The 22,995-nt window shown below is 33.9% G+C and overlaps 2 protein-coding genes across 3 annotated transcripts in view; both read left to right on the top strand.

Annotated features, from left to right (window-relative positions):
- Positions 1-15,158, top strand: part of LOC145304532 (uncharacterized) — a 22,895-nt gene extending 7,737 nt beyond the window's left edge. Inside the window, exons 6-20 of one of the 2 annotated variants that reach the window (XM_080146436.1) lie at positions 446-509; positions 1,030-1,098; positions 1,690-1,729; positions 3,139-3,283; positions 3,478-3,609; positions 3,955-4,083; positions 4,414-4,527; positions 5,951-6,065; positions 6,471-6,548; positions 7,285-7,339; positions 7,597-7,670; positions 9,534-9,620; positions 9,914-10,018; positions 10,953-11,538; positions 13,696-15,158. In XM_080146436.1, coding sequence (XP_080002562.1) covers positions 446-509; positions 1,030-1,098; positions 1,690-1,729; positions 3,139-3,283; positions 3,478-3,609; positions 3,955-4,083; positions 4,414-4,527; positions 5,951-6,065; positions 6,471-6,548; positions 7,285-7,339; positions 7,597-7,670; positions 9,534-9,620; positions 9,914-10,018; positions 10,953-11,538; positions 13,696-13,715 — 1,813 coding nt within the window. In that variant the 3' untranslated portion in view covers positions 13,716-15,158. Of the gene's footprint in view, positions 1-445; positions 510-1,029; positions 1,099-1,689; positions 1,730-3,138; positions 3,284-3,477; positions 3,610-3,954; positions 4,084-4,413; positions 4,528-5,950; positions 6,066-6,470; positions 6,549-7,284; positions 7,340-7,596; positions 7,673-9,533; positions 9,621-9,913; positions 10,019-10,952; positions 11,539-13,695 lie in introns of both variants that reach the window. The other variant, XM_080146435.1, reaches the window with a different exon arrangement.
- LOC145304421 (uncharacterized) lies at positions 15,154-22,995 on the top strand. Its single transcript, XM_080146301.1, has 11 exons — positions 15,154-15,239; positions 16,392-16,547; positions 17,236-17,304; positions 19,001-19,097; positions 19,551-19,769; positions 19,903-20,052; positions 20,338-20,372; positions 21,347-21,424; positions 21,768-21,857; positions 22,017-22,180; positions 22,836-22,995. Exons 1-11 carry the CDS (start codon positions 15,204-15,206, stop codon positions 22,993-22,995), a joined length of 1,254 nt encoding a protein of 417 aa, XP_080002427.1. The 5' UTR covers positions 15,154-15,203.

The raw sequence follows: 22,995 nt of genomic DNA, 5'->3' as shown, positions 1-22,995 counted from the left end.
TAGGATGGAGGTTTTAATATTTCAGTATGTAACAATGCCCATAAAATAACAAAGATAGGTTGCGTAGTTACTCCATAATTAACTCAGTACGCATTTCCTAATAAAGGGAGCTTTCACCTAATTTAACTTTAATTTAATTTCCCTACCTGAATATCCCTCAATGTGTAATATTATACATTGGCTGTTGTATAAGGTGTAGACACACAGTTATTTGACTTTCTGTAGATTACAATAATTGGTTGAAATGTTCGGACACTCAACTTAATAATCCAACCAATCAAAATCAATAAAAGTCCCCAAAATTGTTAAGCCAACGAATAAGAAAACGTAATTGTAAAACTTTGGGGACTAGTGTAATAAAAAGCCCAATGTCCCCTCCCTTCCTAAATTATTGTCCTAATTTTCTTCACTATTATGGATTATATCATCATTGTGTTTTTTCTAGGTACCTGACCCCAAACCATCAAACCTACGAAGAGCTAGAAGCGAAATACTGGGAAACAACGAAAGTAAGTAAAAAATTGTTGAATAAAAAGCCTACAATATATATTATTATTGATGTAAAAACTTAAAAACTACATAAGGTAAAAGTAAAAAATCTTCTAACATAATAAACATTGATGGGTTTTTAACAGTTTTTTTTGTCTTTGTGTAATGCAATGTTAGTATAAGAATTAGAATGATTAAGAAATACAAAATGTGTTCCATCTTATGCATCTTTAATTTGAAATAGAAAGAATATTATTAAAACATAATATATTTAAAATAGGATTGGGCCGGATACCCAGCTGATTTATAATGCCGGATATCCGGCCTTATACCGGATATCCTGCATTAAAAATCATCCGGTATCCGGCCCAACCCTAATTTAAAACCTCAAATAGATTTGGTACGAGATCTGCAGTGAAACACATAAAAAACGAAATTATTGTATTGATTAATAAACATGGAATAAACATATCCAGCAATAAAAGATACATGATAAATAAACATAATGATATCATTCCTAAAAATATTTTATTTGTCCAGGCTGCCCAGTTTCTGGATCCAATCTATGGAGCTGACGTCAATGAATCTCTTACAGACTTGGATTGTGAGGTAATTTCCGCGGATATAAAAAAGTACAATTATGTTTTGTTAGCCCCAAGATGTCGAAGGCACGTGCTACCAAAACTGGTTTTAGTTGTTATGATTGTACATTTTTTTATTCGTAGAAAACTAGAAATAATACGATGCAATACATGATTTTTCAGCATGGCCTACAACCGGTACTAATCCAGCTGATATAAATCGGTTTCGAAGCCATACTGGAAAATATTAAAGGTGGTTTCCCTCATATTGCATCTGGACCACAAATGAGTCTTTGTAAAAACAAAGTACACGTAATATCAATGATTAGGTTAGGTTAAGTGAATACTAGAAAAGTCCCAAATGGATAGGGCACTCTTGGTAGGGGCTATAAATAAGTTTTTTTCTTCAAAAAAATAAAATAAAGGGGAGGGGATGGTTTCTAATTCAAAGAATAAGATTGAAATAATGCATCAAATTTTTTATGCTCTATTTCTATCTTTTTTCTACATTTACATTTTCGCCAGTACAGTTTTACCAACTTATTTACAAAATAAGTTGGTATACATATAATAAATACTTATTTTCTGTCTTAGTATCCCTAAATTATTTCTTATTTAGATCTGGAATGTTTCAAAATTAGACAGTATTCTCAAAGAAGGTAAGAATCAAGAGGGGGGGTGGGAAGTTTTGACACATTTGCGTAAACCTGGTATATAGGCTTTGTCTTTGGACTGAGAGGATAGGTTATTAAAGATAAAATCATTCTTATATGATGAATTTTCCCAAGTTTTAAGATTTTTCGGATAGGCCTCCAGGTGGTCTCTGTACAGGTTGTTGTTGTTGTTTTGGCTGCTCATAGTCAGTTTCCGGTCCGGGTAGTCATCAGTGGGGTGAGGGGGGGGGCGTGGGCTTATGGTGGGGGCTCTGGAGGGGGGCGTTGGAGGGGAGGAAGGCTGGTGAAACTTGGATGGGAGGAGAGGAAGGCAGCTACATGGGTGGGAAAAATTAAAAATCAATTATTTTTTTAAGAGTTAGACGTCAGCTTATGAAACATAATATGTATGATTTTTCTTCAAATATGTGAATAACATTCAAAAAGATGCATATTTTGTTTTATAAGTTGACCTCTAACTCTTCAAAAAAAATTTTTGATTTTTAACTTTTACCTGTGCAGAGACCACCTGGAGGCCTGGAGCTCCAGAATCTGGAGGCCTATCCAAAAAATCTTAAAACTTGGGAATATTAATCATATAAGAATGATTTTATCTTTAATAATCTGTCCTCTCAGTCCAAAGATAAACGTATCTGTCGTAAGGTTGTGTGTAACCGTTTAGCCAAATGCGCCTAATAAGTCAAACTGTCTTTTATTATGACCCTTCATGAATATTGGATATACATAGTTCATAATTAGACTTTATAAGCGCATTTGACTAAACTGTTATAATCAACTTTACGGAAATTACTCTAAAAAAATGACCCCCTTTTAAACATTTTATGAGGTAAACTAATATTAAAGTAATTTAAATATGCAAGCCTATGATATCTGCGTGTGTGTCTAGTTGTCTCTTTAACCGATGAACCGATGTGGTTCTCCTTCATAATGTTGCTGCATTATGGGTTCTGGGAAGGTTTATAACTATTTTTGGGTAGGGCACCACCACCCTCCGAAGAGAAAAGGGCTCTAACAAAAAAATTCTTACTAAAACCAAAACTGAAAATGGGTTTTTTTCCATCCCATCTCATTTGCCCTTAGGAGAGTAGCTGCTAGTTCACTATATAGTTGTACTATTGGCTACGCCCCCTATAGGTGCAGTTGAGGGTAGGGGGGGGGGGGGAAGTCGCCCCCTTGCTTTCAATTTTATATTTAAAAAGAAAAAGTTCAAAAATGGTTTAGAGGAGGGGGATATATAATGTGTACACTCTCAGTCTCCCAAAATAGTAACAAACCTTCTCAGCTACCCTGTAGTAAAGGATAACCATATGGGTTCTGGGGTTAGCGAGAACCTTCGTTACAAACAGACAGATAGACATCCTGTTACTTTATTATAAGGATTTTTGTTTTGTAAGGTGTTACGAACCAGGCGGATATCATACCTGGGATCAACAACTCGTACCTGTATTTTGGAATGTGGGCGGCCACTTTCTCCTGGCACGTAGAGGATATGGACCTGTATGCCACCAACTACCTCCATTATGGCGCTCCAAAAACTTGGTTAGTATTGTACAATCAACTCTTTTATACCTGGGATCTAAAGGAATAAGACATTGGTCGATAAATTGGTGTACATCCCGATTGATGATGCACAAAATTACCCCTTCTGTAGAAAATTAGTTGTTGAAATGTTTGAACACTCAACTTAAGAGAACAACCAAATTTGGTTACTTTATTAAAACTTATTATTTAAGGTATTGTATTCCCCCAGAGCATGGGTATAAGATGGAGCTGCTGGCTAACCAACTATTTCCTGACTGGCACAGGATTTGTAAAAATTTTGTTCGTCACAAGATCTGTATGATCCATCCAGATATTCTCAGAAGGTAATTTATTGTTGATGACAGAAGTGTATATTCTGCAAATGATTAATTTTTTTCCCGGCTGCAAAATGTTTCCAGTAGGTACCTACCTACCCTTTATTTTACTCATTTTTTTTCATCCCTCCCACATATTTTTCAAGTTTTTTTAGGAAAAAATGATTTTATTGTATTATTAAGGTTACCTATTGAATAAAATGTGTTTTAAGCCATCTCCATCCTTTAATTTTACTAAAATAACCTTAGTAGGTTTGTGTGATTTTCATTGTTTGTTTTTGTTTATCAGGTACTGATATTATTATTTTTATTCTCCACGTGTCATAGCCATATACAGAGTTGTTTATCTTTCAGACATGGAATTCCTGTGAACAAAGTGGTGCAAGAGGAAAGAAATTTCATAGTTGTGTTTCCCCACGCCTATCATTCGGGATTTAATCATGGTTTCAACATTGCTGAGGCGGCCAACTTTGCCCTTCCAAGGTAAATCAAGCTTCCTTTCTTTATAAAAATACTAGCGGCTTCGCCCCTCTAGAGGCATCTAGTGGCACTTGATGAGGGTAAGTTGAAACCCTTAAAAGTAACTTTGGCCCCATAGAAGCTTAAATCCGAAGTTAGATGAAAGTTGGTCAAAGGTTTCTTGAGTAACCCCCCCCCCCCTGCCTAGCCCATTCTGATGCACATCCTCCTTTGGTTATCAAATACAATCCTCCCTCCTCAAGTGCCCCTAGAGGTATCTATGGGCGTAACGCCGGTAGGATATATCATGTCTTTTTATGACACTATCAATATCTTATTTGAATTATTATTAAGATGGGTGGAGTATGGTAAGAGATACCGTGCCTGCTGCTGTGCCCAGAACATCTCCGCTGTCGATGGACAAAGGCTGTCCTTGCATCCGTTCATCAGCAAATATCAGCCGGACAGGTGATTGACTTGCTTTGGATCATGGAAAGAAAACGGAGTAGCGGGTATCACAGCTTTTTTGCTATTTCTAGCCCCTGCTCTAACCCTGTGGGGCAATCATAAACATTTACCTAACCTAAAATAAACTATCAAAAGTTACTGTGAAAATAACGAAACCCGCTATTTCGTTTTCTTTCCAAGATACCTTGCTTTTATTGGACCATGGAAAGAAAACGAAGTAGCGGGTTTCGTCTTATTGTCACAGTATCTTTTCTCCTATTTATAGCTTCTGCTTTAACCCTGTGGGGCAACCATTAACATTTACATAACCTAAATTAAACTATCAAAAGTTACTGTGAAAATAACGAAACCCGCTACTTCGTTTTCTTTCCAAGATACCTTGCTTTTATTGGATTGCACAAAAGAGTGCAATTTAAAACGGTTGTACAAAAGAATGCAATTTAAAACGGTTGTACAGACCTTTTAGAACTAACTATAGAGTAGCTTACTGTACGATTAGTTGTAAATTGTAATGATATGCACAATATTCTTAACAATCATGGAATTCTTTTAAACTTTGTTGAAGTTGGCTGAAATTTGAAATTAAACCTACACCTAAAGGATGCAAACCAGATATGAGTTACACAAATAGCAATTTGAACATTTGCTTGTATTGGGTACCTTAACATTTTTTTCCTTTACTTTAGCTTATTACATTTGTTATCAAAAAGTGTCACAACCGCACCTCCTCCCCCTACTATGTGAAAGACCTAAATGTACCTCCTGTTATAACTTATAACCTGCAGGCTTATATAGCTCTAATTATAAAAAAGCTTTGCTTTTTTATCTAAAGGAATAAGACAATGGCCAATAAAGCAGTGTTTCGGATCCGCATACAATCAATGTTCCGGATCCTTGACAATAAAAATAAAATAACCAAATTTTTCAAAAAATATTTATTCATTAATTCGAAGTCAAAAATACTTTTAATTTTCAAGTCTGAACCTAAACCTTAAAGATTGGCTCTCATCAAGAGAATGTCTGAGATTTTATATAAATTTAGGTAGATTTTTCCATTTTTCCGCATTTTTTTAGTCCAAGGATCCGGATCCGCAAAAAAATGCGAATCCGGATCCTTGGACTCAAAAAATGCGGATCCTTGCTGATAAAGTGTTATACATCCCCAATGATGATACACAAAATTACTCCTTCTGTAGAATGCATTTAGTGGTTGAAACATTTGGAAACTATATTTAATGAACCAATTCACTAAGGTCCCCAAAGTTGGTAAGCCAACGAATAATAAAACGTTATTATGAAACATTGAGGACTAGTGTAAAACATAGCAGCCTGATTTAAATAAAGTATTCATTAAAATTTGTTAAAATATCAGTTACTTCAAAGACTCTTTAGTTTTCACTGAACAATTTCTTTCTTATCTCAGGTATGACTCCTGGAAGGAGGGACGTGATTTCGGGCCCCACCCCGAGGATCCTCCTGAGATCAAGGAGCTGTATCAGAATATCAACCTCCAGAATCCCAACGAAGAAGAGGAAAAGGTAAATATATAGACCAGATTTCAGGGGTGTATATTCTGCACCAGATTTATTTTGTTCCCTCCTGCACAAAAAATTTCTCCTAGTTTTTTCTAGAAAGGAAGGGGAAAAATGGAAAAATATTTTCAGAACTCTTTATTTCATTCATATTTTCCCCCTCCCACATATTATTTTTTTTTATACCGGGGAGAAAAATGAAAAAAAATGTTTTAGTTCTCTTAATTTTTACATTTTTTCCCAAAACATATTTTTTATTCCCCCCCCCCCCCATTTTAGCATGGTTAACCAACAGAATATACACCCCTGCCAGGTTTTTATATTCTGCACGGGATCTCCGGCTAGGGAAAAAAATTTAAAAATATGTAGGGTTTATTTCATCTGTTAGGAGTCTTATTATTATTATTTTAGATTGTTCAAAGACTGGCCGTAGTGTTGGATCATCCTCTGTTAGAAACCCACCAACCTCAACCCATACCCGACTTCAAGGCATACATGCATTGAATATTAATATAGAGAATCAGCGCTACTAGTAATTACCTTCAGTTTAAAGTGGTAAAGCTTCCAGGGATCTAAAGGGGATAAGCCAATGACCGGTAAATTGATGTATTCCCCAATAAAATACACAAAATTAGCCCTTCTGTAGATTAAAATTAGTGGTCTAAACGTTTGAACACTACTTACTGACTCAACCAATGAAAATTAACTAGAAGAGTCCCTAAAGTTGTTAAGCTAACAAATAAGAAAACGTTAATATAAAACTTTTGGGACTAATGTAATAAACAGCCCATTGTCCTCTCTCTCTCTCTCTGTAAAGCTTCTCAATAAGTAAGCATGTCTGTCTGCATGTCCTTTCTTCTGTCTATAATACTGTTCTCTATTCGGTTCTCTAGTTTTATAAAAACGCTGTAAATTAAGATTCATCCTTACATTAAAGTAGCAGAATTTCTGTTTGTCAGTATGTTTTTTTGTACCGAAGGATCTTGCTAACTGCTTAACCAATATGGTTCTGCTTGCTAGGGCACGTTTTTCATAGGTCCTGAGAAGGTTTATAACTATTTTGGAGGAGGGTGTACCACTACCTTCCCGAGAGAAGTTTCCCCTATAATTTTTTTTTATACTTGAATTTAGAATTTTTTAACGACTTCTCTCCCCCCCCCCCCCCCAAAAAAAAAAAAGAGCCTGGTTTTAAAACTAATTATTTGAATGTATGTATGATGTACAGGAGGTGATTACACTGAATCCTGAAGTCAAAGACACTGACTGGGGACCATCTTTTGGTGAGCTCATTTTTTACATGAATCATATGTTCTATAAACTCCCTCACTCTTTATTTATTTAATCATTGTTTTTTGTTCTACAAATGTATAAACTTTTATCTAGGTACAATTTATTCTAACTGAGGGGGGGGGGTGACTCGTCACACGTTATACTAGCAATTTTATTTTACATACAGACAGACACATAGAGATCCTTTTACTTTGATAAAAAGATTTTAAGATTTTTCATTACTTCTCTATTTTACTTTATTTTTTAGTTGAGGAAGAGTTCAATACCAAAAGATGTGATATCAAGCTGTCACTCTTCCATCCACCAACAGACCAAGTCGAGGAAAATAAACGCGGCATTTAAAATAATTTTGGCGCCATTTTTGTGTTGTCAATCAATCAATCAAATGAACTAATAAACCAGTATTTTAGTCGACTAGCTGTTTTAACACAGTAGGTATTCAATTTAAAGGATTGAAAGGGATAATACAATGACCTATAAATTGACGCACATCCCATATGTTAATACACAAAATCACCCCTTCAGTAGATTATAATTTTTGGTTGAAACGTTCAGGCACTCATCCTAATAAACCAACCAAGCCAAATTAATATAAAGTCCCCAGAGTTGTTAAGAAAATAATAAGAAAATTTTATTATAAAAATTTGGGCCCTAGTGTCTGATTTCATTTATTTGTAGGACAATTGTTGAATAAGATTTAGTAGTGACAGACATACTTACAGACATACTGTCCCTAATTATAGAAAAGCTGCGCAACTTACAGGGATAGTTGCATGAAGTGCATTTAACAAGTTTGGTTGCAAGCATAAGTTACAAGAATACCATCTAAACTATATGATTTTGTATTACAATACACAGCAATCAATTTGGTACCATCAATATAGTCCTCATGCTGTTTTTGTGAAAGCAGGACAGTTATTTTTGTTGCACATATCAAGAAAAATATGATTTTTAAGCCTTGATATTTTAAAAACTACCTGGTAGACAATTTAAATTCTTTCAAATATTTAGATATAGTTTAACCTCTTGAATTGAAAAACAAGGATGATAACATCTATAAGTAGCGAAGCACAAAATCTATAATAAAATAGACAAAGAGACAAAGTAATTTATAGAGCTGATTAACTGTTTCTATAACAATGAAAAGAAAGATATGCAAATAAATATGCAAAAACTTAAAATCATGAAACTTTGAAAAAATAAGGTTTATATCTGAAAGTTTTAAAAAGATTTTTCATACCTAAGTATGGGGTATAAAGTCAGTAATATTAGCAAGTTTCAGTAGTGTATTTTTTGTAGGAGCCGAGAAAATCTGTTGCAAAAAGTAAAAGCGGTCAAAGAGCTGTTTAGAAGCAGTCTGGCCGCTATTGATGATGAATACTTAATTATGCTTCATATTGTTGGGAATGTTGACAGGAAGTTTCAGCCTTCTATCTTTTACATTAGCCGAGAAAATCAGTTTTAAAAAATAAAAGCGGCTCTAAGCTGCTTTAAAGCAGTCCGACCGCTATTGATGTTTCACACTTAATTATGCTCCATATTGATAGGAATGTTGACAAGAAGTTTCAGCCTTATATCCTTTACAGGAGCTGAGCAAATCAGTTTTGAAAAATAAAAGCTGCTAAAAAGCTGCTTAAAAGCAGTCTGACCGCTATTGATGTTTTAAACTTAATAATGCTTCATATCAATAAGATTGTTGACAAGAAGTTTCAGCATTCTCTCTATTACAGGTGCCGACCAAATCAGTTTTGAAAAATAAAAGCGGCCGAAAAGCTGCCTAAAAGCAGTCCGACCGCTATAGATGTTTTATACATAATTATGCTCCATATTGATGGAAATATTGACAAGAAGTTTCAGCCTTCTCTCATTTAAAGGAGCCAAGAAAATTAGTTTTGAAAATTAAAAGCGGCTAAAAAGCTGCTTAAAAGCAGTCCGACCGCTAACGATGTTTTATACTTAATTATGCTCCATAATGATAGGAATGTTGACAAAAAATTTCAGTCTTATATCTTTTGTAGGAGCTGAGAAAATCACGTTTCCCCCAAAACGTTTCAGACAGACATACAGACGGACATTTGAAATTATAGAGTAGCTTCGCTACTAAAAATTACGCAGTTCACTAAATTCAAATTTAAATGCACTGCGTGCAACTACACATTTAAATGTCAACGTTTACCTGTACAGAAGTTGATTGAAGCCCAGAAGGCAAGAGAACAGGAGGAAGATAAGGAGAATATTAAGGACAAGAAATCTAGAAAGTTTGGATTTTTTGTAAGTACCTATTTTTTTAAAAATAATTGTTATCTGTAATACAAAGTAGAATGATGTCTGTCTGTCTGTCTGAAGATCTCGATAACTGCTAACGATTGGGTGTCTTCTTTTTAGGTGGATATAGCTACTGGTCCTGCGGTGAATTTAAGCTATTTCCTTAGGGGGGGGGGGGGGGCAACCCAATCAATTGAAGTAAAATGCTCCGCTAGTCATTACATTAAAAGAAAACTTTACTAGCACTGTATATTGTGTAGTTCATTTCCTCTTTATTCAAATTACAATTTTTATTACAGGGGTTTTCTGAAGCAGAGTTGCAAGCTCGTATGTCCATGACCAAGTGTTACAGTAGGAAGAAACACAAGCTGAGAGCCTGCAAGAAGTGCCCCGGCTGCCAAACAGTGAGTTTTTTTTTCAATGATCTAAAGGGATAAGACAATGGCTGATAATTGATAAACATTCATTATGATTGATAATACACAAAATTATCTCCTCTAAAGATTACAATCGTTGGTTGGAACGTTTGGATACTTAATCGATCAAAATTCATTAGAAATCACCAAAATTGTTGAGCCAACGAAATAGAAAATGTTATTTCAAAACTTTGGGGACTAGTGTAATTAAAAGCCCATTGTTCTCTCTCTCTCTCTGGTTTTATTTTGTAGCGCAGCTACCTTTTACTACGCCTTTGTCTGTTTGATTCAGTTGACATAATATCTTAGCGGATATGAAAGATAGAGGTCTGTTTTTTGTAAGATTCCCCAAACTAACACAGAGCATATTACCTGACCTGAGCTTTTAATAGCTTTGGCAACCATAACACTGCTAGACTTTACCTATATATTTTGTGGTAAACAATAGATGACTACCTTTATTTTGGTGTTGATTCTTGATTGATTGTTTAGCCATAGTTTCTTAGGGTTTGGACATAAGTAGTCATGGAGTAGGTCGAGACACTTTTGAATAGCCACTAGGGCTATTAAGCTCCACGTTCAAGCACATTATGACTTGACCCGCTATCTCAGGAAAGCTACTCATTATTACCTCACCCTTAAGTATGTTGATTCTTAAAATAAGTTTATCTCATTTGTAACTTACAATTAATTAATGAATATAGTGATAATGTTACTTTAAAAGTTAAAAAGTAGGTTCATAGACACTTGATTCCAAATACAATATGACATTCTCTTGGTCTGCATGGAATTAAAATACCTAATCAAATCAAGTACTAAAAATGTATTATTCTTATTTTCATCCACGGATTTTAGATAGGTTTTAAGTTATCACACTAAAGTTAAGTTAGGATTTTCTAATATTTAAAAATATTTTTTTCAGCCCGACTGCCAGGAATGCGTATTCTGCAAGGACCTTACCAAATATGGAGGCCCCAACAAGCTGAGGCAGAAATGCAAGGAGAGGATCTGCAACAACCCCACCCCAGTCACCTGCGACAAATGCACTTGGAACATTGACGCCATAACAAAAAGCGGACCCAGCAGTGCCAAAAAGTCCCCGGCTAAATCCAAAAAGTCACCTAAGCAGAAAAAATCCACTGGCGGCGGGCGTCCCAAAAAATCCGCAATTGTTGCAGCTGCAACAACAACCGACAGCGACAGCAGCTGCTACTCCCCAGTTGTGCGCACAAGAAAATCTGCGCGGGCTTTGAGTGATACTGATCTTGAGAATTCGCCCGCTGCCGCCACCCGCATTCACAAAAGAGCTGCGGCTGCATCACTGGGCGGAATTGGTGAAATCTACTCGCCACTTCGCTCCAACATATCCTCAATGAGTGAAACTGATGATGATATGAAGAGATCGCCTGGCCGGCCAAAAAAGTCGAAACTCCTGAGAGATGGAGATTTTGAAAGCTCACCCGATGTCACTAAAAAGCCACGCGTTGGAAGGCCAAATAGAAATTCAGGTATTTTAAAATTAACATTTTTTGCAAAAAGGGACACTAAGAAGAGCATATGACTTTAAGCACCTTCCAGCTCTTGTTCGTGCATTGTTCCCTTTATCTTAAAACCTCGGTATGGACACTTAAGGAAATAACTTAGAAACATTACATTTTACAAAAAAAAGTTGCCGTTTTTGATTTTTATATGAAAATTAAAAATAAAATTAATTTTGATTCCCTTGACTATAATTTTTAGAAAATCTCCTATTTTTTGCAATACCTTTACATCCGTTTTCTGTACCAGAATAGGTATGATCCGATACTGTAGTCCTTGAATATTTAACTTTTTGGGTTAAGAGTGCAGAGGTAAATTCTTAAAACTTTTGCCCCACTATAATTTTAGTGAAGCAAAATTATTCCCTCTAAATTTTTATTTTGTCTCACTGATTTTAGTGGGGCAAAAGTTTTTTAAGAGTTCACCTCAGTTCACGGTAAAATGTTCTTGGTAACTAATATCTCTAAAATCTATGAACTTAAAAATAATCTAGAATAGTCATCAATCAATAATGCAAACTCACAGTTATCTCGAAGTGCACATAAATGCGCAAAAAAAAGACTTATTTTACTCTTTTTTTTTCTTCAGTGAAGCTTTCCCTGTGCACCATTGGATCTTGGCTATTCCAGAATATTTGTATGCATTCTTATGCCGATCAAAACGGTGTGTGGTCATTAGGCCGACTCAAGATGCAAAATTTTTTGGCGCGCTATTTTAACCCATTCTATTCATAAATATAAGACTATTGATACCTTTAAAAGTGTTCTTAGACTATTTTTTCAGCAATATGTCAAATTCGAATTTCATAAAAAAGGGGAAGGTTCCCCCCTGGGGGTGAAATTTTTTTTTCTTTCAAACCATGGCTTTATACACCTTCCTGAATTCGTCTTGAAGAGTACATTAAGAATCAAAAAACGTTTTTAAAAAATATTGATCCCAGAAAAAGTTATCCTCAAATAACCGTCAAAATCACCTGATTTTGCTAAAATGGCCAAAATTGTTAGTTTTTTGAGAATAGCTCTTGCTATGATCAAAATATTTTAAAATCGTTTTTTGATCCTTAATGTACTCTTCAAGACGAATTCAGGAAGGTGTATAAAGCCATGGTTTGAAAGAAAAAAAAATTTCACCCCCAGGGGGGAACCTTCCCCTTTTTTATGAAAATCGAATTTGACATATTGCTGAAAAAAAGCTACTAGAACACTTTTTTTGGTATCATTGGTCTTGATATCATAAAAGGAATGGGTTGAAATAGCGCGCCCATTGAATTTCAAAAAAAGTGGTAATTCTGAGTCGGTCTAGTGGTCATAATATGTATGTTCAGCCGGTTGGCAGCTAGCAGCCTTATAGACAATGATTTTAGGAGGTATTCGTTACCAGAAACATTTTACCGTGAACTGTACTTGACCACCCCTGTCCTGGATAAAATGTTTATTTAAAAAAAACATTTTTTCATTTCCTGATATATTTTTGTCCCCCAATTCCAAAAATATCTTTCCCGAAATCCTAGCTGTTCTATAAGATCTCCAAAAATGCTAATTACTTTTGGCACTGATTTTTCAATATTTTTTCAATAAACAAATAAGAAATTTTGTTCAAAGCATGTTTTAGTGAACAGTAAAAAGGGTTTATCACACCTTAGATTATACATTCCTTGAATGCCAACAAGACCTAACAGAATCAATAAGAAATACCTCCCATTTTGACCGTTTTTAACGATTAAACATAGCCATTTCTGGTTTTAACCAGAAAAGACATTGAAGGAGCAGTTTTTGGGACTTGACTAAGAACAACAAAGTTGTAGATCTTCTCTAGTAGTAAACCCTTATATAAAATAAAGTCAATTTAAGGTTCCGGGTATGATCCTCCAGGTCTCCAGAAATCTTTAAAAGCCTCCTGTAAGAGCAATTTTTGATTTAGAGACTTCAAATTTTAGAATTCAAAGTAATTTGCATTTTTGGAGATCTTATAGAACAGCTAGGATTTCGGGAAAGATATATTTGGAATTGGGGGACAAAAAAATATCAGGAAATGAAAAAAACTGAATGCGCATGTTTTTTTAAATAAACATTTTATCCAGGACAGGGGTGTGACCCAACTATCTTTTTAAATTGTTGTATTTTTAGTTTCAGGCAACGAGATGTAAAAAAAACATTTCAAATCCACAAAGAATGCTAAAATCACCAAGTACCTTCAAAATACATTAGCCATCACTATAATTTTGTGTCATAGACATTTCTTTTTTTATACTTTTGTTCTTCATGCATTGCATATAAATTTTGAAAAATAATCTAATTTTACTAGAGGCATTTAAAGTAACATTTATCTAGTATTGATGCAATATAGCTCCTAAGTCACAAAAAACTTTTTTTCTTTAAAAGTAAGTAAGTATTTTTGTAAGCCGTAGAAGGTATGAAAAGGGTTGGAGACTTTTTAAAATAGTTTTAATATTTCAAGAAAAGAATTATTACCTACCGAGCCTTTTATGAAAAAGAAATCTTTTTGTCATAACCATTTGGCTATATTAGAATGATCTCTTTAACATATTCTATATTTAAATAAGTAACACAAAAGCATTTTCTAATTGTAAATATTAATTTATTTGTGCAAAACTTTTAACACAAATTGATCTCATGTGTAGTAGAGCTTTTAGTATTTTTTTATTTCTAATAAATTATTTTAAATGATTTTTTCAAGTAGGTATTAAATAGGTAGGGGCTAAAAGCTTTGGAGTGGATACAAAACCGCGACAGTTACAAAACCGCCCCATTACAAAACCGCGACAGTTACAAAACCGCCCCATTACAAAACCGCGACAGTAACAAAACCGCGACATTACAAAAAATGTACTAAAAATAATACTAAAAATCTATAATAAAAAAAATCTTAATGCTAGAAGGTCATGGCCGCAGAGCTCGGCACCCGGCCTGCCTAGCCGCGGGCGCTCGGCCCCCTGGCCTATAACCTAACCTAACCTAACTTATATGTTTGAATGTTTAATGTACATTAACTTATTTATAGTTTAGATTTTCGTAAATTTTACAAAAAGTGGTTGGTAGATTTTTTTCAAATTTTTAATATTTTTCTTTACAATATTTAGGTTTGGTTATGTTATGGGCAAGGGTGCCGAGCGCCCGCGGCTACGCAGGCCAGGGGGCCTAGCGCTGCGGCCATGTATTTCTACAAAAATTCCTACACAGTTATATTTTTGTTATTGTCGCGGTTTGTTATTGTCGCGGTTTTGTAACTGTCGCGGTTTTGTATCCACTCCAAAGCTTTTACTTACCCCTATAATACTTAGATTTTGTAAAACAAAATTTTTATTTTGTATGAATTTATTATTTGTATTTTGCGCATTTGATGAAAAACATAAAATGAAAATATTTTGTATTTTAGAATTGATAAAATTAATTTCATAACCTTAATCATGATAGAGCTGTAACAAAATTATCAATTAAATGTTATTTTTATATGTTTTTGAAACTACTTATTTTGTGATTTTTTTTATGATAATAAACATTATAAATCTCATATTTATTTTTATGCAGCTATTTTTTCCTATATTTTAAAATTCTAAATATTTCAGAAATTAAAATATGTAAAAATGTATAACTTAAAACAATAAGTACTGAAAATGTTAAGCAATCAAGAAACTCAACAAAATTATCAGGTTTGTAGCAGGGATCTAAAGGGATAAGACCATGATGGATAAATTGATGAAGATTGCAATTAGTGGTTGAAACGTTTGGACACTCAACTTTATAATCCATTATATGTCCCCAACAAATAAGATAACGTTATTGTTAAACTTTGTCCCCTCTCTCTCTTCAATCTTAATACTGCAATTTATTACTTAAAAAATCGAACACTATCTTTAAGTCTAAAGTGCATAAATTTAAATCTGAAAATTGTATTTACTGGCGTATTCACTTCTTAATTTATTGTAAAAGACAATGGCAGATAAATTGATGTACATCCCCAATTATGTACACAAAATTGACCCCTTCTGTGGAACAAAATTAGTGGTTGAAACGGTTGAACACTCATACTAAAGTTCCCTAAGTAGCCAACGATTAAGAAAACACAATTATAAAGTTTTGTGTAATAAACTGCCCACTGTCCCCTCTCTTTTTGGATAAATATATTTTTTAAAAGGCAAGGCGTAATTATTAGTTGAGAAGCTACTCTATAATTCAATATTATATATCCATCTGCAAGAAGCGAAAACAAGGAACCAAGAATTTCTCAGCCGCTATTCAAGCTTGTAACTTTAATTTTGTAAAGATCCCTGTACCAATCAGCATCTAGTACTTTACTGGTCCGTTTATCTGTTGGTCATGCTACAAAAGACATATTTACCTCCTCTCTTTTTATGATCACTGAACATCTGTTCTATAGCTTACTTTGTCCGTTTGTCCATTAATGCCTTTTTTGTGCTTTGCTACGTATAGATTTTTTCATTCTTGTAATGGGTAATATTTTTGCAAGTACATATAATCCTATTTTATATGGATATTTTATAAAGTAGTAAGGTTTTTTTTATCTAAAGCTGAAGATCTCAATAACTACTGAAATAATTGGTTTCTCTATTTTAGTTAAGTTTTACATAGGTCCCGTAATGGTTTGAGACTACCTATTTAATTTTCAGATTTGTCTTAGGATGATTTTAAGCTATTTTTCCAGCCCCCCTAAATTCAAAACCCATACATGCTAGGAGCGCAGTTGGTAGTACTAACAAAATAGTAATATAATATTTTCCAGCATAAGGCGAAGGCAAAATGTATTTTTTGTTATAAAATTATTTCCTACCTAATTTTTTTAGGAATCTGCTAATTATCAGTTGGTCTACCATGGTTCACATCCTATATTTGTACCACCCTCCACTATTGATGCATCCAGTGATGCTTCTGCCACGCCAAATGATAGTGAAAAAGTTTTGATTGGTGGACAATTTTCAGATATCACTGTGGTTTTCAAGGTAAAAATGAGACATAATGATATTAAAATTCTTTAACAATCTAGCTGCTTCGCCCCTAAATCTAGGGGCTCAATAGGCAAATGGCATGGAAAAGCAGAAAATAAGAGCCTAAAACTATTTAAAGAATTAAATCTAAAAAATAAAACCATGCCAGGGACTATGTGAAGCTTCTATAAAGTGAACTCAAACGATTCAGTAGTTATCAAAATCTTAGACTACAGTAAAAAAAACTGTCTTAGTACCTATAATAAATATAATTTTTTACCCAGGTAGCCAATGTTCTTCGTATTGTAAAGAAATCCTTATAATAAAGCAACAGGATGTTTGTCTGTCTGCACCGAAAGATTTCGCTAACCACTGAACCCCCTTACAGGAAAGCTTCTGATAGGTCCTGGGAAGGTTTATAACTATTTGGAGGAATGGCTCCACAAACACTCCACTCAACTTATTTTCTTTTTGAACTCTAAAATAAAAATTTGGGTTATGGAATTCTTCTCTTCCTTCTCAAGTGCCCATAGAGGCCTCTAGGGGTGTAGCCGTTAGTAGGATTAAAAGTAAATTAAATAATTCTTTTTATAATGCTTTGACTTAAAGGTACTTTTTTTTTGATTGAACGTAGGTAATCGTCTTAGGCATTTAATAATCATTAAATTAGATTATAGCAAGTACCCAAATAAACTTGATTTAGGATGGACAAATGGATGTAAATTCTTGTTTATTGGCGGCTATTTCATCAAACTTTCATAGTTCATTACAGGTACAAATATTTAGGGAGGGAGGGGACATTGGACTGTTTATTACACTAGTCCCCAAAGTCGTATACTAAAGTTTTCTCATTCGTTGGCTTAACAACCTTGGGGACTTTTATTGAATTTTGATTAGATGGTTCATATAGTTGAGTGTCCTAACGGTTCAAACAATAATTGTAATCTACAGAAGTGGTAATTTTGTGTATCATCATTGATTTTTGCTTTTGGTTTTTAGTCTATTGACAAGAGTCTCGACCACATGGGTTGGTTGTCTGTAATTTCCTATCGCATGCGTCTTTATATCATAATTTTACATCAAACATTTAGTTAAATACCTGGATTACCTTTAAACGAGGACAGGATATCTCGGTGTATATACAAATCTTGTTAATATTCTGCATGATTTCGCGGCCAAATGTTTTACAGACAATAATCTTTGATTGCACTACCTTTTTCCAGAAGCCAGAAGGAGCTTTCCGTCTGCTAGCTAATTGTTTTCTGCTTCTTGGCTGTGTAAATGTTCTCGATAATATTTGTTGATTTTCAAAGACCCAATTGAGAGTCGGCACAAGGTCCTTAAATGGGGACATACAGTTGTTAAACCCTTTCCCCCTCTAGTGTTTTACTCTAATGCCCCAACTGTGAATGGTATGAGTTGCGCCTTTTTTTTGGCCAAGGTATTTCTCTGTTGGAGTTTTTAAGAAATCCTTTATTTTTTAGTAGCGAAGCTACTCTATAATTCACAATGTCCGTCCGTCCGTCTGTCCGTCCGTCCGTCCGTCTGTCCGTCTGAGACAGAATAGGGGAAACGTGATTTTCTCGGCTCCTATTAAAGATAGACAGCTGAAATTTGTTGACAACATTCCCATTATTAAGGAGCACAATTAACTCTAAAACATCAAGGGCGGTCGGACCACTTTTTGGCAGGTTTTAGGCTATTTTTGTATTTTTCACGTTTTTCTCCATATCTTCAGCGTTTATGGTCCGATTTTAAAAATTTTTTCAGTTATTAATATCAAAATTAAATTTCCTGTCGTTTACAGTAAACAATCATGACGGCCTAACTGCCATTTTGCAGGTTTTAGGCTATTTTTGTATTTTTCACATTTCCACCATATCTTCAGTGTTTATGGTCCAATTTTCAAAAAATTTTCAGTTATAGATATAAGAATTAAATTTCCCATCGTTTAAAGAAAACAACCATGACGGCCAGACTGCCTGTTTGCAGGTTTAAGGCTATTTTTGTATTTTTCACATTTTTCTCAATACCTTTGGTGTTTAAGGCCCGATTTCCAAAGTTTTTCAGTTATGAATATAAAAATTAAATTTCCTGTCATTTCAAGAAAACATCAATGGCGGTCAGACTGCCTTTTTGCAGGTTTTTGGCTATGTTTATATTTTTCACATTTTTCCTCATATCTTTGGTGTTTATGGTCCGTTTTTTAACATTTTTGTTGTTAAAAATATCAAAATTAAATTTCCCGTTGTTTCAAGCATCAAGTGTGTAATTTACTTTTACCGTCAGTCTGTTAGTCATAGTACTGAAATATAGATATTAAGAAATTAAAAACAAATGTTGAAAAGGTTTCGTGATTTTTCCCTAATATACATGCTTTTGACAACTAATATCTAAATTCTCATTTAATTGTTTGTGCTTCGCTACTTATGGATGTTGTCATACTTGTTTTTAATTTTACTTTATAGGTTGAAAGTACGATGGTGTTACTTCCAGATCTTAGCTATTCAAGTTTTTTCAAATTTCTCAAGTTCTTATTTGAACCAGGAGAATCTACACAATTAGGAAAGAGTCACAGATTATTTTAATAAAAAGGGGTAGTGCCACGAAATGCATAAGTACAATATTAAAGCATTTTATTAAAATAATTTTCTTATTTTATCTTGTACTTTTGAAAATATGAAGTTTTAAAATCCTAATATAGTTAATAGTTATTTACCTATGCAACATTAACCTATGTTTTCTTTTCAAAAAATCAGCATGGTGACCATTTAGTGTAGCCAAAATGTGTATTACTGAGTTAGGGTTTTGGGACAAAATAGCCGTCTGCATTTAAGTTAATCAATTAAAAATCTCGTTCAACTATGTTATTGATTGATTTAAACGTAGACGACTTTTTTGTTTCAAAAGCCCAACTCTTTTTTATTCCGAAACATTTTAAAACGTGATTATAGAAAAATCTATATTATTTAAAACCTTAGGATTTAACTATTTAAATGTGATTGCTTTAAATAGTAGATGACAACATACGCGAGACTGTAGCCTATCTAGGCTGTAAATTACTGCAACCTGTACCTGACTTCTACCAATACCTCTCAACAACTGCCAGTTATAATAATGCCTCTAGTCATTCAAATTTAAATGCCGCGTCGAATTCTGATCAAAGTCAATCAATCAATCAAAAATCAAATAGAATCTCAGAAAGTCAACAAATTAGAGTGGAGAATGCCCAGAAAGGTAATGACTTTTTTATTATTGCTTTTTTTATAGGGGTGTTATTTTTTCTGTCAGTGGCAGACTAACCCTTAATGAAGACAAGCTTCGCTTATTGCTATTCGATTCTTATTGAGGAATAATCTCTACTTTTTAGGTGAACACGATCATGTGGCTTCACTGTCACCAAATTCTCCTTCACAGGAAAGAGTTAGGAAAAAATCTAAAAGAAAAAGGAAAGATGTCATCATCAGAGATTTTGCTGAATTAGAGTTAGATGCTGAAACATTATCAAGACTGAATCAAGGCGAGTATATTCAGCAGGGATCTAATGGGATAAGACAATGGTCGATGAATTGATGTACATCCCCATTGATGATACAAAAATTACCCCTTCTGTATATTGAAATTAGTGGTTGAAACGTTTGAACACTCAACTTTATGAAACAACCAATCAAAATTCACTGAAGTCACAAAGTTTTGAAGCCAACAAATAAGAAAACGTTATTTATAAACTTTGAGTTCTAGTTAACAACCCAATGTCCCCTCCCTCACTTTGAATATTTGATTCTAATTATTTTAATTGTTTTAGAATTAACCAAAGGACAACACACATACTCTCATCAGGAAAAAAAACATTTTTAATTCATTTTCTCGTATTCATTCGAATCCGGTGGATAGGAACCGGTTCTCATCCATACGAAAAAACTATGTCTAGCACCGTATTATAACCAGTTTTCTACCAATATAAAAATGTACAATCATAAGATTAAAACCAGTTTTTTAGCCCGTGCCTTCGGCATCTCGGGGCTAAAAAACTGGTTTTAATCTTATAATTGTACATTTTATATCCGCGGAAAGCCGTTTATAATACGATGCGAGTAATAACTATTCTTAAATATATGTCTATCATCTATAATTCAAAATAGAACAATGTGTCAGCTTTTTTTAATTGAAGCAGATAAACTATTATAAATTGTTTTGAGATAACCCGGCATCCCCAAACCCTTAAAAAATATTTTCTGCTATAATTGCATTCAAGGCATCCAAAGAATTGCATTAAAAGAAGTCCTAGTTTCCTTTTAAAAAGTTTTAAACTTTTAGACAGGTATTTTGTTACAATTTCCTACCTAGAGTAATACATTGACATACTTTTAATTTACAGGGTGTCGAAGCCGTATAATTTTGATGCGGCTCCGGCTCCTACCTTAAAATTAATATATAAATTTTTTTTCATTATTGAATTTGATAAAATAAAATAAATAATATAAAATATTTTGCTTTTATTTGATTAAAGCTATATAAAAGTAGAAGGATGTGTGTCTATTTGTTAAGTAACAATAGTTTTTCAGTTTATTATATGGAAATAGACCGTTGCCAAATTATAATATTACTTCAAAAAATCATTTTTAGCTAGTCCGGAGCCGGAGCCGTTTTTAACGAAAAATACGGCTCCGGCTTTACCAAAAATGTTGCTGCTCCCGGCTCCGGCTCCGGAACCCTGCTTTTAAAAATAAATAACTAGTAGGTAGGTATATTCTGTAATATATGTAAGTCTAATCTTTGAATGTTAATCAAATTTTAAATGTTTGATAATTTAGTTTCCAAATCAGCTGTTTTGTCACAGCTGTTCTGAAACCGGTTTTTCCTCTGTGGCCGCTATTATTGAACACATTAAGGTTTACAAAATATTATAACTTTTGGATCATGGAAAGAAAACGAAGTAGCGTGTTTCGTCAGTTGTCATAACAAATAAAAGAAAGAGAGAAAATACGCAAAAAATCAAAGAAACCTTTTAAAAAAATAAGTGTTTATATTCATATAAGAAAAACAGACAGACAGTCGGACAATACAATGTAAAGAGTAGGTAAATGTACAATATCATAGAAATCTTTTCTAAAAGCTTCATTTACTTTCCTCAATAGCAGCCCCTTTAGCATTACCGACAGACAAAGTGAATTATAGAGTAGCTTCACAACTAAAACTGCTAATAATATTTTGTACAAATGCGCCACTGTCTAGACTGTGCACTGTTGGACCCATTCCTTAGATCATTGTGTCTTCTGTGATATTCCATTCATGTCAAGATCTGTAGCCATCAAACATGAAAAGGTACAAGATGTCAGGGATCTAAAGGGATAAGACAATGGTCGATAAATTGATGTACTACACGCTTAATTATGATACACAAAATTACCCCTTCTGTAAATCAAAATTAATGGATTATGATATTATGAAAATTAGATAAAATTTAAGATTAGAATATTTTAGAATAAATGTAAGAATACAACCTATTCCTGCTATATTTGTGGCTGTTCTCAAGGGAAGCGCCAAGACCTAATACAACATTTGTTAGAAAGTCATCTACGCGGCATTCAGCGCAAGTGTCCACACTGCAGTTTAGATTTTCTTGTTCTTTCAACACTCGGCTCGAGGTAAGAATCAGAAACCAGTAACCAGTAACCAGTTTTAATATTTGTGATTTCTCCAATTAGTTTGTAACTGTATTGATTTTTATATTGATCTTATAATCTAGTACAGTTAGAAAAATATAAATCTAAATAATCCTTATTTTAAAGTAACAGGAGGTCTGTTTGTCTGCACTGAAGAACCGCTATGGTTTTCCTTTACAGGTTGGCTTCTCATAGGTCCTGGGAAGGTATATAACTATTTTGGAGGAGGGTACCACCACCCTCCCAAAAGAAATCGCCCTTAGAAAAAATCCCCCCCCCAAAAAAAAAATTACTTGGATTGTGAAATTGATAGGTACAACAATCTTGTCCTTTCGGAATCATTTTAATAATAGTATTTATCGTATTCATTTGAATCCAGTGGATAGGAACCGGTTCTCATCCATACGAAAAAACCATGTCTAGCATCGTATAATATCCAACTTTCTACGAATATAAAAATGTACAATCATAAGATTAAAACCAGTTTTTTAACCCTTGCCTCCGGCACTTCGGGGTTAAAAAACTGGTTTTAATCTTATAATTGTACATTTTATATCCGCAGAAAGCTGTTTATACGATGCGAGAAATAACTATTTTCACCTTTTTTCTCATATATATTGATATTTTTAAATTCTAGTACTTGGAGCCACCCTGATAACTGTGAAAGTAGGAAGGCCAGTCAGCAAAAATCAAAGGAGAAAAATGAGAAATCAGTTTGTAGGCAAAAATGTGTCAAATGTGGGGCACTGCATAGTGATATTTGGAAGCATAGAAGGAAAGTGCCAATAATCAGCTAA

The sequence above is a fragment of the Acartia tonsa genome, chromosome 13, assembly GCF_053477335.1.
Source record: "Acartia tonsa isolate MP-2025a chromosome 13, ASM5347733v1, whole genome shotgun sequence".
In the NCBI taxonomy this organism is placed as follows: Eukaryota; Metazoa; Arthropoda; class Copepoda; order Calanoida; family Acartiidae; genus Acartia; species Acartia tonsa.
Note: the sequence above shows the minus strand (reverse complement) of the source record. Positions and strands in the feature narration are given on the sequence as shown.